At 38.6% G+C, this 18,468-nt stretch overlaps 1 protein-coding gene across 1 annotated transcript in view; it reads right to left on the minus strand.

Annotated features, from left to right (window-relative positions):
- The window catches only part of Sbf2 (SET binding factor 2), a gene marked incomplete at its 5' end in the record, with an annotated part of 381,407 nt that overhangs the window by 7,353 nt on the left and 355,586 nt on the right, over positions 1–18,468 (minus strand). Inside the window, 4 exon segments of the mRNA XM_013511938.1 lie at positions 972–1,076; positions 2,124–2,357; positions 3,626–3,753; positions 7,368–7,494. Of these exon segments, the coding sequence (XP_013367392.1) occupies positions 972–1,076; positions 2,124–2,357; positions 3,626–3,753; positions 7,368–7,494 (594 nt within the window).

Consider the following 18,468-nt stretch of genomic DNA (forward strand, 5'->3'; position numbering starts at 1 on the left):
CTGTGCCACTGAGCTATATCCCTGGCCCTACCTTACTTTCATAACCAGAAAAATAATTTAAAAATGTTTACTTTTTCTGGGGGAAAAAAGAATAAAGGCATCACCTACCTGCATCCTGTGTGATAAAAGCAGCTGAACTGCTATTGAAGGCAAGAGACAGAGCCTAAATGATCCCTTGTTAACAAAGGTTTTTTTTTCACCCTCAACCTGTCCTTCCTGAAACGCTTGTCAAAACACTCATCTATTTTAGTTTCCCTTCTGATGTGTTCGGAGCCAATCTGACATGGGTTCAAATGGTGAAGCTACCAACTACCAGCTGTGAGATCTCTGTTCTGCTCCCTCATGCGTAAGATGGGACCCTACTCCCTCAGTGTGGACTGGAGAGGATGTAAATAAAGTATATCTGCTACTAAGCACAGTTCATTTCACGTTTTGTACTTGATAAATGTTTCTTAAATCAGAAACAGGAAGTGGGCTGTGAGAAGCAGAAAATAGAGTATGTATTTGTTTTAAAATATTTCTATGATAACTATTTCTTAAATCAGAAACAGCAAAGGGAGTCAGAGTAACAGAAAGTAGCATAAAAGATACATATATGTATATATATATTTACTTATTTATTTTCTCTGCTTATTTCTCTGGAACAAGCAGAGCCTTGCCATTCCCCTCCTCCCTTATGTGGTAGAAGATCAGCTGAAACCACAAGGCACTGAGATAGAAAGGAACCTAGTAATTTCTCTGGATTCAGTACCCTAAAACATAAGCTGTAGCACTGTGGCAAAGTGAGGCACTCAGGAAGTATTTGGTCATTTGGAACTTTCTGCCCTGGACCCCCAGGGCATGAGCCCTCCCTTCCCACCCTTCCCTCTGGCCGTAAACCCACCCTGGTCCTGTGAGCTGGGCAGTGGGCCCTATTTGACCTAACACCCTCAAAAGCTCAGAGGGAGCTCCCGGGGGTGGTGCCAACTCACGCGGTCTGCTCTTGGCTCTTCCTTAAGGTCCACGGTCACCTTTTCCCACAGCTGTTGCCACTTCTCAGGGGTTTGGTTCAATTTATGCTCTAATTTTTCAATTTCCTGCAATGAAACGAAAAGTAATTTTCCAGTAGATCAGTACATCCTGGAAGTCACGATGTGCCCCAGAGTCAGGCTTCCTCCGTGCTGGGCCCAGATGGGCAGCATGGCAAGAGAGCGAGTGAAGAAAGTGCAGATACGCGGCCTGAGAGGTGTCCCATCCCAGTGACAGTGGTGGAAGTGTGTGCTTGTGCGGTGCACTGTGGCAAGACGAATAGGACCCATAATCAGGCTTTTGTAGACTGGATTAAACAGTAAGACATGAAATATGCGGCCCAAACACCTTCACCCTCGGGCAGCCCATGGGAAATCTGATGGCCAAAGCAAAGGTCAAGTATTTGGCCTGTGTTCCCACCCTAATGGCTGAGATAGATGAGAACTCTACCCCCGAGAGAAGCTCCTCAACTCTGGTAACTCAAACCAGATGTGGAAAGAATGAACCAAGAAATGCCCAAGGAGATGGATTTCCCTTCTGGCAGGGATCTGGGATAGTGCCGTCACTGCAGCATACTTTCCCTGGCCAGAAAACCAGAGGGATGGGACTCTTCAGGAACAGTCTGGCCCACATCAGGGCTCACAACTGTTCCTCAGGCTGCTACTGCCAGGATGGCTTTGGTCCAGAATATTCCTAGCAGAAGGTGGCTGGCAGTAGTCCCATCAGGCCATCGGCTACCCACACTTCTGACCAGAGGAAGTAAAGCACCCACGAAAGCTATAGCCCAGGCCTGACTCAGGCTGCCTGGACAGCTAAAACAGCTGAGAAGTTGCCGGAAGGAGTAAATTGCTCCATTTGTTCCACTGCTTTTCTTTTCCACTAGTTAAACTTGGTTCCCCACTGATGGGAGCAAACCTGGTTTCTGTAGATTCTAGAAGTGCTACCTGGGCTGGGGATATAGCTCAGCAGCAGAAGTGCTACCTGTAACACTAACCGAGGGTAGCAGAGGTGTGTCCCCAAGTTTGTAAGCCAGTCTTAGCAGAGTTTCCTGAGGACACCTGTGCTTCCCGGAGCCACGGTGCCCACAGGTGTGCCTCCGCACATGCTTGACTTACACTGAAAAGGCTGGTGAGAGCATCAGGCTGAGCACAGCTGACATCATCGTAGCACGGCCACACCGTCCTTCTCCGGCTGTGGGGCCTAGCTCCTCCTGCTAGATCCGACTCCTCAGAAGGGAAGTGCTTGGGGGTCAGCATCATCCAGTCATATGAAGGCCCTGAAGACAGGGTCTCCTCTATGTAGTAATCCCACTTCTTGAGGCTGGAGATATTTACATTGGGCTTCAAGGCCTGTTTAGAGAAAACTCTGAAAGCTTACTGACAGGCCAGGCCTTACCATTTTCATGGTCCAGGGCTGGTATATTCAAACACCGTTCATCTCAATATTTAAAAGTTATAGATCAAGATAAAGTATTAAATAAAATACGTTCTATCCTCCTACTTTGATAAATATGACCTCCTAATGACCAGGAAGGCCAGGTTCAAATAAAAAAATTCTTAGATTCCTCAGAATTCTAACCTAGGAAGTGGTAGCCTTGGGGGAGTTGCCCTAGCTCTCAGTCTGTGGCTTAACCTCCTCCTCCTCCCTTCACCCTGGCCTTGTATGAATGTTTGGGTATAGCTTAGTCCATGAAGCCAAACTGCCCACTGCCTGCCAAATGGCTACATCTTGCTATCCTTTGGGCCTAAGGGTACACAGATCAGCTTTCGAGGCAGACAGAGAAATAGTCTGGTGAATGTCTTCAATCTGGAGAAAGAATTTCAAGGTACTCAGAGCATGGTTTAGGTGAGGAGAGGTATCTGAGCACATGCCCTTAGTTTCCTGTACTCTTTACCTTCCTTGGAGGGTGCAGCTGGGGGAAGACCAGAGCAGGGTTCTAATGCATGGGACCCAGGGTAGGGGCCTCTCTTGCCCCCAAATAAAGGCAGTATTGCTTATCAACTCCCCTCTTCTATCGCAAAGCCTATGTCTTGTACATGGAAGAGCACTGTTTTCCCTGAGATATGCATGCTTCTAGATCTAGGCTGCAGGCATACCTGCTTCCCATACAGGTCCTTCCCTGGGTGTTGCACATATGAACTTAAGAAAACCTTTTCTAAAGAGCTGTAGATTTTGCAACTTGCACTATCTGTTGTGATTTCAAGTTTCCTTAGCTCTTTGTTCTAGGAAAAGCTACCTTGCTTTGATTTTCTTGACATTATTCCTCCGGGGTTTTAGAGGTCAGCTTCTAATTTTTGTGGCAAGAATTTAGTGAACAGTCTTCACCTCCATTAGGACTCAAACCCACAATGTCTCAGACTTTTAAAAACTTTTGGTATGAAATCTAGTCAAATGTTTATAAATAAAAACTTAAATAGCTTATATACACTAGAAGTAAGGAAAACTTTCAAACAAAATATTCAGAAAATAAAAACAGGGGCTGGGGATTTAGCTCAGTGGCAAAGCGCCTGCCTGGCAAGCGCAAGGTCGTGAGTTCGGTTCCCGGTACCGGAGAAAAACCAAAAAACAAAAAAAAAAAAAAAAAAAAAAAAAAAAAACAAATAGTTTCTTACTCTACCTCTATTTCCATTGGTGAATATAGATAATTAAAGAAAATGGGACTTCTCTTATGCATTTTATCAATACACTCCCAAATACAAATTCCTTTCTTGGCATGCTTGTCTCCTTTATCATCAAATAAAGTTCCTGTAAATTAAAAAAATTCAACAAAAGTTAAACAAATTAATATTCTGCTTAGAAGTATGATGCATGCAGCAGATGAAAACGTGAAATATTTCTTATGGCCCTAAAAGCAGCAACATGTGCAGAAACCTTAGAAGATAACTACAACTAAAGACAGGCTTGAACATCACGACTTCCCTCCCACTCTTTTGTCCTGTGTACATCTAGAGCCATAGAAGTCCCTGCCAAGAGACATTCTACACATTTGTGGGTTTTTTGGACCAGGAATTGAACTTACAACCTCATGCTTGCTAGGCAGGCACTGTGCTGCTGAGCTATATCTTTGTCAATTCTACACATTTTTAAAGAAAAAAATGGGAGGATTTAAGAGATAGTGTGATGAAATTCAGTTAAAAACATGATTTTGCTTTTTTTTTTAAGTTGTTGGCTGCTTATGATGAACCATTTAAAGTTTTTTTGTTTAGTAGTTTATACTACAACTCATGGTCACAGAGACTCTGGATGACAGGTGTATTCTCTGTTCTTGGATAAATTAAAACAAAGCAGAATTTAGCAAGGTGTTTTGGGGATTTCTCTGACACCACTTTTGTACTTTTCAGTCACCTGATTGCTCAAATGAGCCCACTTTGTTGTTTGTTTTCTGTGGCACTTCCATTAAACTAGAGTTGTTGTACCACTGGGCTACATCCCAGCTCTTTTCTCCAATTTATTTTGAGATAGGATCTTGCTAAACTGCCCAGGATGACCTCAAATTTGTGATCCTCATGCCTCAGTCTCCAAGAAGCTGGGATCACAGGCACGCCCCACCAGGCCTCAGCCACTTTGTTTTCAGTGGGGAGGAGGATGATTCAGGTGAGGCAGGATTCTGTAAAAATCCAGGAAGGGTGTCTCTCTTAGCAGTGCTGTCTTGCTTTCAGTGGAATGCCTCAGTCCAAAGTCAACAAGGATGTTACCAGTGTATCACAAAAAGAATGTTTCAGGCCCAAACTGTGGGGCCTCCAAGGCTAATGTTTTCTTCCCTGCGCGTTCAGTGGTTCTCAATCTATAGAGTATACATTCAAAAAACTAAGTACTTTAAAAAAAATCCCAGTGACTAGCTCTCACCTCAGACCGATTACATCAGAAATCTCTTGGAATAGGTCTCTGATATTAGTCTTTTTTTATTTTTTTTGTCTTCCTGAGACAGGGTCTCACTATGCAGTTCAGGCTGGCCTTGAGCTCACTCTGTAGCCTGGGCTGGTCTCAATCTCACAACGATCCTCCTGCCACAGCCTCCTGAGTGCTGGGATTACAGGTGTGTGCCACCATGCCCAGCCAAATTACAATCTTACAATCCAGTACATGATAATATATTATTCTTTCAGGACACAGGAGAATTCACAATGTTTAGACTTTTCTGATGAAATCTTAAAAATTATGACTGATGTATTCCATTAGCAGTGGTTGAGATTTCTTATTTTCCAACTGTTGATTTTGGCGGGTAGAGGTCTTTACCACAGCTGTTCTAAATGGTATTTCATTGTGTAGCCTTCATAATTAGTGTGTCTACCCAAACACAACAAGGGCAGACTTGAGTCCTATGTCTGGACAGAAGATACAGAAACAGGCTTCTAATTAGGTGGGGTGGCCCTTGGGTAGCCCATCTGTTCAGGGAGGAGGCTGGGTAGATGATCTCAAAGGACACTTCAGCAGTGACATTCTAGGATTCCATAATAGACCATGTCATGTGCTTTATGAGAACATATGTCTAGGATACAGGATGGAAATAATCACATTTTCAAATAATCATGATAATCTTTTGAAATATTCCAAAATATCTTTTATTCATGTTTTATTTCATTTTTTGGTGTGTGATAGGCAGGGCAAATAACCAGTTTTTTAGATGAGAAGACAAATCCAGAGAGATGAAGTAGTTTACTCAGTGTCACAAATACCATCTGACTTAGTTTCCTGCTCTTTTTTACTGGAATAGGGGTGGTTCTCAGCCTTGGCAACATAGTGGAATCACCTTGGGGAAGCTTCAGAGGGCTGCTGCTGCCTAGACCCAGCAGTATAGATTCGGATTCAGTCTGGATGTTGGGAGTTTTGAAAGTTCTTCAGGAGATCGCAATGTCCAGTGAGAACCATGGCACTGGACCTTGCTGCTTCTCTAATGAAGACTGCCATTATCTGCTACAGCAGAAACCTTGGGCTTTGGCCACATATGAAGGCTACTAAGGTAATCTGCTGATCAGTTTAATTTAGGCAAACAAACACCTCTACTGAAAATCCAAAAACCTGCTCCAAGGAGATACCTATTCACATCAATATTTGCATATATGTTCCTTTCAGGGATAAAGCTGCGTGACATCGTGATTCCTCAGTAACACAGATTAGACTGCTTTAGACCAGGTCAGAGGCAGCTGTAACCAGGTCTACTTAACACCTTCCCAGCACACGGTGCTTGAGAACTTGGTTCTGAATGTGAGGTGAGGAATGACAATTCCTTGGTCAATAAAGGTCGGAAAGTATAAACAGGATGGGATGTTCTGACCAATGTTCCCCTTAACGAAAGTATGAAATATCACACCAGACAGTTTCAACAGCATGACCTGAAAAACAGTATTTCCTGATTTGATTTTCAACTGAGAACATCAGTAAATATTTTCTTGTCACTAAAATGTCCTCTTTATGAATACTGTGGTACAGATAATGTACCGAATAATTATTTATTTTTTTGTTTGCTTGTGTTCTTAATAAAAATAGTCATGTGTATTTTCCTTACCCCATAGCAAACGAATGAATGCAAAATCCCCCTGGGAAATGTTTTCATGTGGGTTTTCAGAATCCATTCTTTTTTTTCCCTGCTCTGATATTTTCATGTTTTTTTTTTTTTTTTTTTGATAAAACACACATTGAAAATAAATTTGCTCATTTGTAAATTATACAATTACAATGAAAATATACAAATATAATTTTTAAGCTGCATGTCTGTTAATGTGTTTAGAATCTATTCTTTACAACTATTACTGATACTAAAAAATATAATGATGACTGATGTGTAAAGTTTATCAAGTGCTTACTATGTGCCAGTGACTGGTACCGACTACTCCCAAAGTACACCGTTGCTAATTGGCAGTGCTAGAATTTTAACTCTGGTCTGTTGCTCCAGAGTCCAGGGCATTAACTGCTATTTAAACTGCCTCCAAGGACTGGTACCTTCTTACCAGAGTGTCCCATAGATGGAAATCTATACAACAGATGTAACTGTGATATTATTTATAGCTATCAAAATAGTAAACGTATCTAACATTACCAAGGTGCTACAGGAATGACTATGTGCTGTCCTTAAGAGATAACACAGCACATAACCTCAGTGTCTGGGCAGTTATTTATATCTACTCTGTATTTGCAGTTTGGTATAAAACCCTAACTCTGAGCTTGTCTCACTTGGCAGTAATTATATCACTCATCAAAAAATGTCACAAAACATATGCAAGACTGCTGGGCTGGTGGCACATGCTAAGAGGGCGAGGGTGGCCTGAATTACATGGGGAGACTCCATATCAAAAATAAAAAGTAAATTCCATTAAAAATGCAAAACAAAAAAGATGAAACAAGGGCATATAAATACATACCATGCTCTAATCTTTCATAGTCTGAATCCAGGAGAAAAGTTTTAAAGCGATTAGATACATAATGGAAGGCCAAGAACTTTAAGTAATAGAGATTGAATTCAAACTCTGTAGGATACTGGTTGTGAACCTGAAACACACAAGGAAAAGAAAAGAGTAAAAATCATTAGCAGAACACAAAATTAATGCTATGCCACTAAATGGTGACCTGATACACGCAGAAGACTGTTTGGTCATGCATTCAACAAATACTTGAATCTCTACCATGAGTAGAGATTTGAAGGGAACCAGTTTTCTGAGTACTTACTTGTGCCAAACATACTATTAGAGTTTTTATAAATATCATTTAATTTTTACATCATTCCAAGACAGGCATTATTACTCTCACTTCACATTTGATAAGGATTAGATCGGCGAAATTATTTACACAATGTCATTCCACAGAAACCATTGAGTCCAAATCTGAACACTGGTTTATTAGGTTCCAAGATCGTGTGCCACTCACTATATGATACTGTGAGAGGCACCTCACAGATATAAATTAAATTATGGTTCTTGCTTTCCAGGCATCTGTGGTGCAGTAGCATGAAACACAGCAAGAAAAACTGTACTTACAGTTTGACAGTGAGAAAACTGGGAAGACAATATGGTGGCTTAAGCGGGCATCAAAAGACATTTTCTGGACAAAAGAATGTGTGCATACGTGCAGCAAACCAGGAGCCAACAGAGAGCACACAGTTTAGAGAAGGAGCTACTAACCAAGAGAGTAAGTCCTTGGAAAAATAAGAACAAATGAGACTAGGGTTCAGATATAGAAAACACCTTTGGAAATACGAGGGCTAGGGGAACAGATGAAGAGAAAGATATGTTCAAATCCTGAGGGAAAGGGACAACATATGCTTTTTAACTCTACTTTTCATCAGTAAATTAGGCAGCAAGGTCACTGTACCTAGGAATAAGGATGAGGGGACCATATGGGAGGGAAAGGGCAGGGCAAGGTGTGGAAGTCACTATGAGCCCACAGCATACTTTAGACAAGCTGTATGCAGACTCTGTGGAGCCACCTTGTATTGGTAGACGGTAGGCTGATGACCTTGCGACACTCCCCAATCCACCAAGCAATCTCTCCACTGCATTGCTCAAACAATTGCTCATGACCAGTTACCAATTTTGTTTGGCTGAGATAACTTCCAATCATACTGTACTTGCTTGAAAAGCATTTCAGATGAACACTACAGACAAGCTAAAAGTGAGCTTTCCTCTCCATGTTAATTTAGCCAGGCAGAATGAGCAGGTATGTGTGTCATGTTCAGTGTCCAAAAGACTAATGAAAATTTAAGTTATGATCTGGCTGTCACTGATTTCTCTAAGTTTATCATCTTACTTCCTGTGATGATTTCAGTGTTTTTCTTTCTTCCTACAACATTTCCTTAGGGTTTTTCTGGTGAATTAAAATTTTAGTTTATAAGTAATGCAAAAATAAAACAGAATTTAGGAAGATGCATTAAAACAGAGTGAAATATATGCAGTGGGCCTGCACCCAGTGGTGTTGTTTCCCTGACAGGCCTCTGAACAGGTCCTGTACAATCCCCTATGTTGTTAAAACTGTAAGCATTTGTATTAAGTATGAGCTTACGCATCAGTGAAAATGAAGGGATTAGATACCATGGGTTTCCTGTGATTATGGTATATGAGCAACTAATTATAGGACCAAATATACTTGAAGTGTTGATAGTTATAATTAAATAAAACTTAAGTCAATCTGGCAATTTGAGGTTCAACATTATTATTATGGAGCATTACACTGGGCATAAGTTTATCTTAATGGTTATTAGAATTAATCTTTCTTCTGTTTCTATAATGGAAAATAAATTTTAAAAATACCTTTTCTTTCCTTGCTTTTAGTCTTAACTGTCAACCATGGCCCTTAATACACCAATTCTCATTCAAATGCTAGGCCCTATTGATACATATGAGTAAAACACATATTGCCAAGAATGATGGGCTAAGTGTGTTTGAAACAAGGGGGAATATTTTTAGGGGGATTAATGGCAATGTGTCTTTTACTGTAATACATTTAAATAATTAAACATTCAACACATTTTTTGATCACCCCTTGTATGCACACCAGAAGGTGGCCCTGAGTCAGACTGAACTGGGCTGGTTCTCTGGTGCTCTGGCTGCTTTCTTAAGCGGTACTCAGACCTCAGGTTTCCTCCTTCACCTGTTTTTTAATGCCATAAAGTTTTCTAGTTCAAGCTCCTAGTTTGGAATCAACAGCACCATGGCAAGAAGCCAGTGCATATGAGATAAAGGGGGATGATGAAGATGGTGGCTAGTTGTACAGAGAAGCAGACATGCCAATGTGGATGAACTTTGTTCTTGACCATCTGAGTCTTGTGGAGGAGAAATCTGCAGTGTGCTTAAGCAGGGTGAGAGCTAAGGACAGCTGCCCCAACAGTCCTTGGAATACAATTTCAGTTGTCACAGGCCTGCTCTTGATTCACTGTTTACAGGGGAAAAAAATCAAGAGTTCTTTCTACTGACCCAGGCGACAGTTGCCCTGCCCACATTTTTCTTAACTATCCTCCACAGAAACCCCTGGCTCATACCTATCTGTCTTTCCCGGATGATTCTGGTATGTATGTATGTATGTATGTATGTATGTATTTATTTATTTAAAATTGTTTGGGTTTTTTTTTTTCCGGTATCAGAAATCGAGGGGGCTGGGGATTTAGCTCAGCGGCAAAAGCGCCTGCCTGGCAAGCGCAAGGTCGCGAGTTCGGTTCCCGGTACCGGAGAAAAACCAAAAAACCAAAAAAAAAAAAAAAAAAAAAACAAAACAGAAATCGAACTCACGACCTTGCGCTTGCCCGGCAGGCACTGTGCCGCTGAGCTAAATCCCCAGGCCGATTCTGGTATCTAACATGCTTAAGAATGTAATTTTTAAAAAGTCACTTCTGAGGTAAAGTAGGATGAAAATGAAAACGAGTATGACCGTCAGTTGAACTTACAGGCATTTCAGGGTGATCATATGTTAGAACTAAAAGTAAAACTCCTATGCAAGTGAAAAATTGCCTTCGCAGCCCACTGTTACCGAGTGATTGGCCTCACCACAAACTCTGCCCTCTACAATTATGTCAGAGAGGTAAGACTTTTCTGAGGCCTCTGGTACTCAACTTGCTGGAGCTGGAACTGGTGTTTAGAGAGTACTGAGGTAGGAGAGCTTGGGTGCGCTAGTGTGTGTATTACAGTGGACAGCTAGCTAATAGCTACTCGGGGTTAAAAAAATCAACCTCCAAATGGGCTCATGATCAGGTCTATTGGAAGCAGAAGAGAAGGTACAGATTAACTTACTTTTTACTTTTCAGCAACAGTGTAAGCAGCAAACATATGGAAACGTTTAATGGAAAAAATAAGTCATTTGGACCTGAAGGTTGGGTTGATTAATACCCAGATACCACATTTGGAATGTGACACTGAGAAATACAAGGAATTTTCTGCAATGTTTTTTGACCATAATAGATAAAGAAGTGAACAGCTGACTGCATTTATAAGAGAAAATCTGGTGATTAGATTTCCAGTAAGAAAGAAAAATCACTTTCTCCATTTAATGGAACGAAATGACTGAATGATGTATGATTAGTAGATGTTTAAGTTTTTAAGAAATAGCCAAACTTTTCCAAAATGGCTGTATAATTTCTTTATTCCCAACAGTAGTGTTTGAGAATTCCTTGAAAAAATTGTGGCCAGTTTAAAAAAAGTTCAGCCATTAAAACTGGTGTGTAATATTATTTCATTGTGATTTTTAACTTGTATTTACTAATAAACAATGTTGACTACCTTTTCCTGTGTTTATTTGCTCTTTATATATTTTTGTGAAGTCAGTCCAAATGTTTTACTCATAAAAAATAGGGTACTTGTTTTCTAATTGAGTTTTGAGAATTATTTATATGTGGTAGATGTAAGTCCTTCAGCAGAAATAAGCCTTACAGAATGACTGGGAAGCATTCCCTTTGCTTCCACTTTCAGGGAAGAATTTCTGTAGAATTGCTATTAGTCCATGCTTGCTAGGTAGAATTTATCAATGAAGCCACCTGGGCCTGGACTTTTCACCATGAAAGGATTTTAACTATATTTCAATTTTCTTAATAGACATAAGTCTATTCAAGTTAGGCACTTTCTCTTGCATGGGCAAGTTTATATCTTTCAAGGAATTTTTCCATTTCATCTAAATTGATTATTGGCATAAAGTTGTGGTGATATCACTTTTCTTATTACTTATACTGGTAATCTGTGTCTTATTTTAGTCTGCTAGACCTTTGTTAATTTTATTGATCTTCTCAAAGAACAGCTTTTGGTTTTGTTAGTTTTCTTTATTGTTGACCACAAGAATTTGGGGGCCTAGCTTCACATACATTTGATCTTCTCATATTATATAGAATTGGGAATGACAGGCATCTCAGTCAGTAAATTAATTCTATATGAGCATTCCCTTAACTATGCTGATGAGCAGAGTTTTTAAGGCCTCGCTCAGAGACCAATCTGGATTCTGCTATTCAAAGTAATTTTGCATATATTTTCCTGAAGATAAAAAGTACAGATTTAAAAAACTAACTCTGAAGCATTTTAGTTTTAGTTTCTATTATGGAATGAAAACTGCCAATTTCACTTATTTATAAGAATTAAATTTGAAATGGAATTTGGAGAAACATGAATTTATAGGGTTTTATTTTTCATCCATCTGCCATTAAGTTTTTTGTAAAATTTAAAAAGGCCCATAAAAGCAAGCTATGATTCAAAGCCCAGGACAGAAGAACACTTTGAGAATAAAATATAACAAAACTGGATTTTGCTTCTGGGTAGTACAAATATTAAACTATAAAAGACACTATATAAAATGGTACAAATACGTGAAAGACTGTGGGTATAGTTAGATACACTAAAGAAAAATAAGCAGCTAATATTAAATTTTGTTATTTCACAGATTAAACGTAAGTTTAATTGAACTATGTCAATTCCTTTATATAGGATTTAAAAATTATTCCATATTATATGGGCTCAAATATTAAAAGACAATCCAAAATTGTTTTGTTATAAAAAAGCTGGGGTCATGTACAATATTGTCAGTTTTCAGTTGAATGGGAAGCATGCAGATGCCAGGAATTCTTGAATACACCATGCACCCATCAGCTGCAATTATTTCGCCAACAGGAATAGATAAATTTTAGAGCACTGAACCTCGGTGGGGTAGCTTAGCTACTTACACATGAGTTCATAAGCAAGGCATCTTAAAAGGCAAATAGCTTTCTGTCTTTGGAGGAAGGTGTTGCAAAGTGCTGCATATAAGAATCATGAGGAGAATCACAGTACCACACCAGACGAGAGTGATCACATTTACAATGTGAATAAACTTTGAAAGCAAAGTCAAAATTGTTATTTTTTTCAAATAGGAAAAATGAAAAAGTATGCTCCAGGATGCTCTCAAATATTTTCCCTAAGGCTCGAATAAAGGGATGTTTTCTTATGCTTCATGTTTGCCTTCACAGCATACATATTTTTCCCTTGGTATTATATTGTAAAAATACATGATAGGGTGCCGGGTATGGTGGTGCATGCCTGTAATCCCAGCATTAGGGAGAGGCTGAGGATGTGAGTTTGAGACCAGGCTGGGCTACAAAGTGAGCTCAAGGCCAGCCTGTGCTTAGCGAGACACTGTCTCAAGAAGGAAAAAAAAAAAAAAAAAAAAAGGTTAAAATTTTATTTTTGTATTTTGGATATATTTTCCTTTTGAAAGCTCTGACTCAATTATTTTAAGAAAGGGAAGCATTCTGTAATATCATTTGAGCTAAGCCAGTTTCTTTTAGAAGCAACAAAAATCTGCCAGATGTTGCTATTATGAAACAGTGATCTAGCATTTACAATTCATCTGACACCTGGAGATACTGGCATAAACAATGGCTTTTTCTATGATGAGGCAGTTCTAATTTAAGATCAGTGCTTCATTTGTTTTCTTTGTAATTTTATTAGTACTAATGGACAAGTCTAGGCATATGTCCATGGACTGCTTTTTGGCATTCAGCATGTTAGAAATGGTTAAGAAGCAGGGAACACATTCCATCTAGAGCAAGTTTCACTTGCTGCTGTGTAATTTTGAACTTATTTTTAAAATGTGGTTGGACCTGGCTCTATTTTGTCCCTGAGAGACTGGGGATAGCACTGATTCAAATTATTTGGCAAAAGCCAGAGTCATGTAAAGCGGCAGTGTTCACTTGAAAGGCATTCAAAGAAGGCATTTTCTAACGCCTAAACCCAGTATGTAGGAGATGATGAAATGCTACCTTATAATTAAGTCAGCAAGACTCAGAAGCACTCTTTGCTAACTATAGACTTCTCAGATTCCTCTGTTTTCCAATGAATAAACAATTCCCCTTCAGCACAAAATAATTTGCTTCACAAAAGCTGATACCTATCACAGCCATGCATCCTTAAAGTACTGCAATTAAGGTCATATGGTCTCTCTGTCATGACTTGTCTAAACTCAGGTTAGTATATATGAAGTAGTAAGTTAAAGCACAGTTCATGCAAATTTAAACAATTTTACACATATTTCAATTAAAAAATTTTAACATGGTAGAGCTGGAACTGAAATACTGCTTAACAGAGCCTTTAGATTGTGAACAGTATTATTTTCTACAGTTCCTAAAGCATTCACTTACAAACAACTGAACTTTCATTAAAAGTCAACTTCTACAATCCTCATACTCCTGGCCAGTGCTCACCAATAAAATATTAGTATTCTGTTCCAAATAAGGGTTACTGCACTTGGGACACAAAGACATTCCCATTTTCGAGGACACTATGTCCTATACAAGCACCTCCCATCTCTTCCTGATTGTGAGTGGATTCTCTGCTGACTCTAATGTTTAGGTATGCAGAATTCTGCAAGTTGAACACCGGGACTGAACACATTTTGTAGTATATTTAAACAAGCCAAATTCAGCTGTACAAGCTCAGCTCCCTGAAATCTATCCCCTATTAAAGGAAAATAATTTTTAAGAGGTAAAAAACCCAAAAGGGAATGGGGAGGATGGGAGGAGGACACAGTAACAGGCAAAAAACAATTTGGCAGAATTTTGAAACATGGAAAACAGAAGGAAAAATAGCAATGAATGACAGAAGAGGAGAAGCACTACTGAGATGCCTGCAGGAGGAAAAGGATTTCAGAATTTGCCCTGTAAACCTGGAAAGAGGCTCATGGACTGAATAATATGGGGGTGAAAGAGGGATAAAATGCAGTTGTTAGACCCCAGGGGCTTTCCTACCCTATGCTGTCAAATGACTTATCCTCTCTAGAGCAAGAGATTAGAGTTGCCTCCCACCCTGAAAAACCAAACTGTCAAACCTAACTTTGGAATCCCAGGCACAACTGGGTAGCAATGAGACTTGGCACGGATAAAAGTAAAAGTCTACACATTAAATTGGGATCTCCCTAGACCCATTTCCTGTCCTGCTTCGAGAAAGGACTTTCTGGGTACCAGATTGATAAATTATTCTCTGGAGAAACTAGAGGATGGAGATAGTTGCAAAGAACAGAGAAACAGTTGCTGTTTTCTTTTTCTGGAGCTGTAATTTACTGAGATGTGGGATTTATTAATGGAGTATAATTTTCAGGTTTATGGAAGTACAGTTTACATAAGATTTATTTTAGGCACTGAGTCTCATTAATTTTGAACACTGCATATAGCATAACATTGCATATCGAGTATATACTGTACATAGAACACTGTACATAGAGTAACCATCACAACAATTAGAATACAGAACAGCTTTCTGATCCTACCTTTGCTTATGCCTTTTGTACTCAATTCTCTCTCCCCAACCACAGAACCCAGACAACCACTGGTTCACTTTCAGTCACTATGGTTTAGCTTTGTTTTGGACCAGAAATTCAACTCATGACCTCACACTTGCCAGGCAGGTGCTGAATTGCTGAGCTCTATCACTGGCCCAGTTTTGCTTTTTTAAAAGATTTCACTTAAATGAATTTATATAATACATAGTCTTTTCTGGAGGACACTAAGCATAGGTTCATCATGCTGTGTACAGTAATATTCCACTTCGTTTGCTTGCTGAGTATTCTATTACATGAATACTCCAGAATTTGTTTATCTGTTCAACATTCAGATTGTTTTCATACTACCTCTCTGCAGTCACCACCCCCTCAACTCCTGGTAACCAATAATTTATTCTTTGATCTTGTCATCTTGAGAATATTCTATAAATGGAATCATACAGTGTGTTATCCTTTGGAGAGTGCTCCCTCCATTCAGTATAATCATCTTTGATCTTGAGGTTTATTCAAGTTATTGCATGCATCAATAGTTTATTTTTTAAAATTGTATTATTCCATAGTATGAATGTACTGGTTTGCATGAGCATTCACCTACTGTAGGGCTCCTTCCCCTTTTTGGCTATTATAAATAAAGCTGCTTTGAACAATACAATTATATTTTGAATGAGTCTCTTATAAGCAGCATATCATGATACATTTACATTGAATATAATTAACAGTAGGGCTTGGTTTTGCCATTTTATTTTTTGTATTGTTTGTTCTTTTCTTTTTTTTTTTGGTTTGCCTCATGTGCATTACTTTAATATATTTTAGAATTCCATTTGACTTGTGTATAGTATTTCCAAGTGAATCTCTTTATAAAGCCTAAGTGGTTGCTGTATTACATTATATATCTTGAAAGTCTACAGCTGCTGACATTTCAGTAGTTTCAGCCAAGTGCAGAAACCTTACTTCATTTTATAACTTTTATGCTCCCCCATTTGTAACTGTCTCAACTATTTCTGTAACATACATCAAAAAATATATCAAAGTGTTACAATTCCTCCTTCCAATGTCAAACTTAAGTTAGAAAACTCAAGAGAGGACTGGTCTATCATATTTACCTATTATGTTTCTTTTTTCTTTTTTTTTTTTTTTTTTTTTGTCTTTTTGAGACAGAGTCTCACTATGAGTTTAAGCTAGCCTTGAGCTCACTTTGTAGCCCAGGCTGGCCTTGAACTCACAACAATCCTCCTGCCTCAGCCTCCCAAGTGCTGGGATTATAGGCGTGCACCACCACACCCGGCCTCTTTTTTCCTTTCTGATAGCCTGAAATTCCTCCTTTTATCATTTATTTTCTGTTTGAAGAACTTTATCCATATAAGTATGTGATCCACCTCAAATTTTTGTGAATGATGTGAGGTAAGAATTACAGTTCATACTTTTCCATGCAGATATCCAGTTATCCCAATAACATTTGTGGAAAAGTCCCCTTTCCTCATATTTTTGTTTTGTAGTTTATTTTATTTTATTTTTTTTAAGGTATAGTCATCTTTAGGATCTTAGCCTCTTAGCAAATGGAGAAGTCAAATTCACCCTTAAAATTCTATTTTACCCTGTGACATCTGAGGGTAGTATCCCAACATGATATATAGTAAAATAAGTCACAAATTTAATCTAATCTCAGCATAAAAGTATGTGAAACTGAAAATATGGACATTTTCAATGTACGGAGGGATGCTGTAGAAGGCACAATACAGGCTGCCCAATGGGATAGTCAGGCAGGTACAGTCCCATCATAAACTTGCTAAATAAATACAAATGCTGTATACTATCAGATTATAGTGGAATGAACAGCAAAAGAAATCACAGAAACTATGAAAACATACAGAGATTAAATAATACATTATTGAATAATCAACAGATCACAGGAGAAGTGAGAGAAGAAATCAAAAAGTTCACAGAATCAAATGACAATGGGATTGCAATATACCAAAACTTATGGGACAAAATGAAAGCAGTTCTAAGCGGAAAGCTTATAGCCATAGATGCATACATTAAAGAATAGAGTGATCCCAAATAAATAACCTAACGATGCATTTTAAGATCCTAGGAAAAGAAGAACAATCTAAATCCCAAAGTACCAGAAGGAAAGAACTTCTAAAAATCAGAGTAAGGATTAATGAAATTGAGACTAAAAAAAAATACAAAGGATCAATGAATAAAAGTTCTATGAAAAGATGAACAAGGCTGGTAAACCCCTAGTCAAACATATCAAAGTAAGAGAAAAACAAACAAACCGTATCAATGCAATTAGAAATTAAAAGGTAAAATCACAACAAACTCTGCCAAAATCAAGAAAACTACAAGGAATTATTTTGAAAACACTGCAATAAATTGGAAGACCTAGAAGAAATGGATAAATTCCTATACACACATGAACTGCCAAAATGAACTAAGCAAATATAAAATGTCTGAATAGACCAGTAACAGACAATGAAATAGAGGGAGTTCTAAAAGCCCCTACCCTTGAAGAAAAGCTCAGGACTCAATGGATTTACTACAGAATTTTACCACAACTTCAAGGAAAATCTTAACACCAATACTCCTCAAACTCTTTCATGAAATTGGAAGGGAAGCACTGCCAACTCATTTCTGGAAGTTAGCAGTACCCTGATACAAAAACTACACAAGGATTTAACACAAGAGAGAGAGAGTGAGAGAGAGAGAGAGAGAGACAGAGACAGAGAGAGAGACAGAGAGAGAGACAGAGAGAGAGACAGAGAGAGAGAAAGAATGGGAAAGAAAGGGAAAGAAAGGGAAAGAAAGAAAGAAAAGAAAGGAAGGAAGGAAGGAGAGAGAAAACTATGGGCCAACTTCCTTAATGAACAAAGATGCAAAAATTCTCAACAAGATACTTCCTAATAAGAGTAATAAATTATTTAAAAATCATTCAGAAGCTGTTCAAAAGAAAAGACAAACTGTGATGGGGAAATTGGAAAGGCAGAAAGGAAAAAAGGAAAAAACATACGTATATACAAGATAGTTAAGATTGTTACATAGCTAGTTTCTCTTAGTTCATTAAAAAGAAAGTTTTGTGCTAACATTGTATAGACAGGATAGCTTGCCTATATCTTCTACTCTGAATTACTACTAGGAAAACAAAAGTACAGTGTATCAATTATTGTAGCTGTCCTAATAGCCTGTTTTGAAACTCGGTTTTATTTTTATGTTTATCTTTTTTTTTAAAATGAAGGAACGGCAATGGGG

This window comes from Chinchilla lanigera, unplaced genomic scaffold, assembly GCF_000276665.1.
Source record: "Chinchilla lanigera isolate Chin_1 unplaced genomic scaffold, ChiLan1.0 scaffold00013, whole genome shotgun sequence".
In the NCBI taxonomy this organism is placed as follows: domain Eukaryota; kingdom Metazoa; phylum Chordata; class Mammalia; order Rodentia; family Chinchillidae; genus Chinchilla; species Chinchilla lanigera.